Source organism: Malania oleifera, chromosome 2, assembly GCF_029873635.1.
Source record: "Malania oleifera isolate guangnan ecotype guangnan chromosome 2, ASM2987363v1, whole genome shotgun sequence".
Lineage (NCBI taxonomy): Eukaryota > Viridiplantae > Streptophyta > Magnoliopsida > Santalales > Ximeniaceae > Malania > Malania oleifera.
The window spans coordinates 13,988,477-13,994,160 of NC_080418.1; the positions used below are offsets into that span (position 1 = coordinate 13,988,477).

The 5,684-nt window shown below is 37.4% G+C and overlaps 1 protein-coding gene across 1 annotated transcript; it reads right to left on the reverse strand.

Moving 5' to 3' along the window:
* Window positions 1-459: 459 nt before the first annotated feature.
* Window positions 460-5,401, reverse strand: LOC131148472 (methyl-CpG-binding domain-containing protein 5). The gene is made up of 3 exons (XM_058098167.1): window positions 4,820-5,401; window positions 1,065-1,184; window positions 460-966 (listed from the first exon to the last, which is right to left on the reverse strand). The coding sequence occupies exons 1-3, from the start codon at window positions 5,267-5,269 to the stop codon at window positions 712-714; spliced, it is 825 nt and encodes a 274-aa protein (XP_057954150.1). The 5' UTR covers window positions 5,270-5,401; the 3' UTR covers window positions 460-711.
* Window positions 5,402-5,684: the final 283 nt, after the last annotated feature.

Sequence of the window (5,684 nt, forward strand, 5' to 3'; positions counted from 1 at the left end):
TGAAAGATACAAGTACTTCAAAAATCAAATATCATAAAACTTTCATGAAGACTTTAAAACCTAGAAGAAAATTTGCATCTTTTTACCAAACTTAGAAAATTTGGTGTCTTTTACTTTAATTTCTTTACAATGGCCAACATAGAAAATTTTAAAATTTTCCTTGATCAACTTAGTAATTATATTTTTTAGGGTTTTACTCCACCCTCAGATACATGAGTTCCAATTAAAAATCAACAAGAAATGAAGCCATTGAAGGTGGCCTGCCGGTAATCAATTTCAATGCACCAAGCAACGGCCTTCTTATCAATCAAGTTTGGCAGCAAAAGAACACAACACTATAATCCCCCACTCTTCCGTGCCCTAAGGTCATCTGTCAGTCCAATGGCAAGGGACCTAATCATTTCCCCAATATGCCCATCCACACTCCCTTGTAAGAAAATGAGAAAAAAAAAACTACAATAACACATAATCAGATAATGTTTGCAGTGATTCAAGCCAATCCTTTGACCAATGTTCTCTCTCTCTCCCTCCCTCTCACCCACCAAACAGGGGCACAGAATAATAAAAAAGGATGCTGATTAAAAACATAACAAAAATGATTCGACATCAACCTTAAGGACATGTAAAGTAGAAAAGAAGGAAAACAGAGCTGCTATTGATCAGTTCTAGGTCTTGCCTATAAATGACAACTGGGGTAAGATGAAAATTCCTTCAGAACATGGAGCCATCACTGCGTCCTTTAGATGCGACAGATTCGAATGCAGCAGCCCACTCAAGCTTACTGGATTCAGGCACCCTCTCATCAGCATCACCAATGAAGGGAGTCCATGACCCCTCAGAAGCATCTCCCAGCACCCATCTCACCTTTGCTGGCACATTCGCAAAATCAAAGTTGAGAGCCACCTTGCGCTTCTTCCCCTTTGAACCAGATCCCTTCTTTTTATGGGTACTTGGGGTATCCTGAGACTGGAGAAGCGATTTAACCACATTAAAGAAAAATTAAGTTTAAATGTGAAGAACATTAAAATATAGAAAGGGAGGAAAAAGCTACGCTCCAAACTCACGGGAGTATCAACATCAGGACCCTCCTTTAATTTCTTTTTGCGTTTGGTTCCATTTTCCAGAAAGTAAAACACTTCTTTCTTGGACCGGAACCGATACCCTGAAACTGGATCAACGTAATACTGCACACAACCAACACAACTTAGGCAGTCTGTGATGTCCCAAGGAACCGGAACTGTTCCATGCTAGCATTAAGGCTCATAATATAGAAAACAAATAGACATTTAAAATGTTGAATTGAACTGTTTCATTCCCATGAATATCCAAAGATCTCTAGTACACTTCCCTGTGTAAGCCATATTGCAGCCAACTTCACTCATCTATATTAATAATACTCATTTGGACCAATGAGGAAAATCCAGCACGGTTCTCCTTTTAATTTGTTGTCAGATTCAAAATTGCCAGTCAACTACAGTCATATCAGCAGATAAAAAGTTTGAACTCCATATAAGTTAAATAATTCAAAGTATAAATTGATCTAAAATCACTAAAACAAAAAGAAATAGAGAACACAGCCTAATCTCCACTCATATCATGGCTTTGGTGAAATACTGCAGTACTTTACCTTTCAAGCTTGTTCATACTATTGGCTAGAGCACCAGAGTGCAGAGTGTGACTAAAGTAAGGGAACATTTTTTAATTTTCCAGCATAAAATATTAGTTATTCTCAGGGGTGGAGTAAAGCACACGCATAAACGTAGGTTCACACTTAGAAAGGGTGGACACTTGGCCAAAAAAAGTGAGGCAACATGCAATGATGATTCATTGATTGGTCTGAACAATAAACATTTAACCAGCACCTCAAGAGTGATTTGCTCATGTTCTTGCGAATAAAGAAAGGTCTACGAAACCAAACGTTCAGAACTACTTGCAACAAATCAAGAATTCTAAGATGATATGAGATTTTAACAATGATTAATTGAACTGGTCCGAAACGTGTCAGCAACTTAATTGTGACCAAGAATGGCAATGGTGAATAGCACTAGCCAGATTGAAGAACTGATTAAAAGGCAGAGGAGTCAAAACTCATTTAACTCTTAATAGCTATACGAATCCTTCTTAATCAATCCACTCTTTCAAGAATTTGAATTAGTTGAATTTGACTAATCACACTGATCTATGTAACCCACCTCAACTCATAACCATTACCATTAACAAAGCAACAGTACAATTTTTGTAAGTAAATCCAATTAATAAAGCTCATTTTTGCCCTCTATATCAAAACAGTAAATTATAGCAATACTTATCATATTCTGACTTCTTTTATTTATTTGGCCACAAATTTTTTGAATAATTCAGAATTTTTATGGCCCGTAGTTGAATAATAAGAAACTAGTTAACTAACGCTGACTGCAGATTTAACAAGTCAAACATTATTGGATTCATGCAACCACTGACAATAGCTACAAGACATCTCAATACTAACAATAGATAATACAAAAATACATACATACATACATACACACACACATCTGTATGTGTGTTATCGCAACATTCCCTCCATTATTTTTCAGTGGAACTCCTCACTGGGGATGGCAGGATGACGGTGCACCCCCCTCCCCCCCAATCCTCCTCTCAAATGAATTTCCAAAAAAAAAAAAGACCTTTTTTGTTTGTGAAATACACTGTATATTATTAATGGTAAAACTCGCTAACTAATAAAAATATAATTAGTAATTAAATTTTAGATTAACATTTTACAATAATCAAGGAAGGTGAGCACTGGGTACAGGTTAAATTGCCATCCAAACTACCAGCTGTAATCCATTTCTCAGGGCCTCACTTTTTTGCCCTTGAAATAATTCATTACATTGATTCATTCTTTGCAATAGTAGCAAAGCTCCTCCACTACTACTTGTGAGCAAATATTTTAAACAAATTATCATGATGACAGGATCGACTTCTCTTGTCTTCCAACATTATTTGTATTGCATTCCAATTCTTTAAAGGATCAATTGTGTTTCACATCTTAAAAGTTTATCTTGCTTCTCTCTCTAGCAGTTGGACTTTGCTTTTCCTCTTTGAAAATCAGGACTTGAAATTTTTTGAAAAATTACCACAGATGAAGATATGGAATTCTAGAAGAGCTCCTTCTCTAATCTCATTGCAAAGCAACGAATAACTCCTTTTTTGAAAGGCTGCAGTTTCCAACAAATTACTCCTTTCACAACACTAGGTTACAGGTAGTTAAGTTCTAAGTTAGATGAAACCTTGTGCTGATATTGATAGCTGCAGTTTCCAAAAAATTACTCCTTTTAGATTAATATAAAATTACTCCTTTTAGATTAATATGTATGGCCAAAAAAAAAAAAAAATGGACATAGTGCACGCTTAAAGGGGGCTAAAGCTAACTAAAACAACAGCTCCATCCTATATAACCACAAACCACATGGCCTGGGAAATGCAACAAACCTAATAAATCCTTTGGTTCATTTGGATCTAACTGGTTGACTGGTTGGGAGTAAAGGATATGCTTTGAGTCCAACAAAGAAACTTGTTCAGTAAGGTCTAATTAGTTTGTGCTGCAAGTATATCTTGCCAAACTTGGAAAATATATAGAAACTCATATCTTCAGCTTGCCTGATCGTCCCTCATTAGCACCCATACTGAAATGAGGTTCACTAACCAGCAGACTGATTCTTGTAGAGCAGAGTACCATAGTAGCTTTCTTAATGTGTAAAAAAGCAGGTCACACTAAATTAAATAAAATGATTCATTCAGGATGAGCAACCACATATTCAAAGCCTACTTGATCTCCACATAAACACATCAATCAAGATTTCAGATATATTAAAGAATGGTTCCAAATTTTAAAAGCGCAGAATTCAAGGAATAGAAAGAATTAATCAAATTAATCAAGAGTTCTGCAAAGAATCATGCACCCAATTCATTTGGCAAGACTATAGCAGCAATCCACTTCTACAAGAAATTATTAGATTCAGTGGCCTAATTGCATAATATTTTATATCACCGATCACATCTTTACACTTTGGTTGGTTTTCAAGCACTCGTTATCCATTTCAGTCAAACTATGTTACAGCCAGTCACAATCCAAGGATTTTATTGACTGTATATAAACCCTAAAGCCCAAAGCCTAAACCCAACTGCTGGCCGCATCTGTATTGTAAACATGCAGTTCCAAAAAATAAACCAGCCAAAAACATACTTCAAACATTTCAATATGTTTATTGCTACAAGTAGCACATAGAAATTTCTCCCTAAAAGATAAAAAATACATAACCACATATAATCAAAACAAAAGAAATGCCAAAAGAGACAGAGCGTTGATAATGTGAAGGCACTTTTCTCTGCTAAAGCAGAAAACTGAGCAGGTTTTAGATATTAAAGGCGAGAAAACTGCTTTTTCAAAACCTCTCAACCCAAGAAAAGAAAGTGCTTCGAGCATTCAAATCACACAAGATTGGGTGAATACATGACGACAAGCAAGAGAGTTTAACGGAAGAACATATGAAACTGACCAATCAAAGGGAGAAAAAGAAGCGCACTAATCGTGGATGGAGAGAAAAAACAAAGTCCAAGTGCGAACGATGAGTAGAGAAGATCAAAAAATGAAATTAGTAAGAAAAAAAAAAAGATTCCTATTTAAGAAAAACAAAAACTAACAAACCACGGTAATAAACAATCTAATTATACTTACTTTTCCTTAATTTTCTCGGTACAATTAATAGAATTTTGCACAAAAAAATAGGTAACTATAATTGGGGGTTTCAGACTATCAGGGCTTGGGAGGGGATACCTTATCTACTAATCCAGCAGTAGCACCGGAGCTCCGAACTCTATCCTCCACAGTCCAACCTGGTGGCAACCAGCTTGGAGTTTCCGACGACGTTGCGGCCGTCGCTTGATCCGACCCTCTCTTCCTCTTGGATCGGCTCTGGGGCTCCATCGGAGACTCGGTGGGCTCCGTCATACGCACCGGCGACGGCGTCCTCGCCACGTCTGTACAATTCGAACTCCCGGAGACAGTAGCCGCCGTGCCGTTATGGGAAGAACGGCGCAAATGGGGTGGGTCCGACTCCCCTGGGACTCCTGGAGCTCCGACCAGGGTTCCGCCAATCGCGACGGTGGCGTCAATGAAGGTGCCGGACTTGAGCAGGGGATCCGGCGGGACGTCTGAGACGCTTCCAGATTCCGGCGAATCCGAAGCGGGGTTCCGACGACCAGCGGATGTTTCGAAGACTGACATGTGTAATGGAGTCGACGAGAGTTAGTCGACCTCGCCCGTCTCGAAATTAGGGTCAATATTTTTTTTTTCCCTCAAGATGGGCTTGGTCGTTTGGAATGGGCTTATATTAGAGCCCTGCCCATGAATTGGCCCGCTTCTGTCTTCGGGCTTGTATATTTATTTATTTTTTATTTTTTTTAAGGTTGCCGTTGTATATAAGCCCTCTTTCATTTTAGGAGTATAAATTTTAAATTTTAAGATTGAATTTGTATAATTTTTTTTAAAAAAATAATATAATTTATATTATATCTTATTTAAATTCAAATAAATTTAAATCCAAGACTCGAAATATATACTTAGAAAGGACCCAAACACATGAAAAGGTGATAGGTTAATTTTTTGCCGTTTAGAGGAGAATTATCTCTAATCATAAATG

Excerpts from the sequence above, each read along its gene's own strand:
- LOC131148472 (XM_058098167.1), bottom strand. The coding sequence starts at position 5,269 with ATGTCAGTCTTCGAAACATCCGCTGGTCGTCGGAACCCCGCTTCGGAT. Across the intron at positions 1,185-4,819 it reads CTGCTGGATTAGTAGATAAG|TATTACGTTGATCCAGTTTC; the intron begins GTATCCCCTCCC and ends GGTTGTGTGCAG. Across the intron at positions 967-1,064 it reads GTCCTGATGTTGATACTCCC|TCTCAGGATACCCCAAGTAC; the intron begins GTGAGTTTGGAG and ends TCGCTTCTCCAG.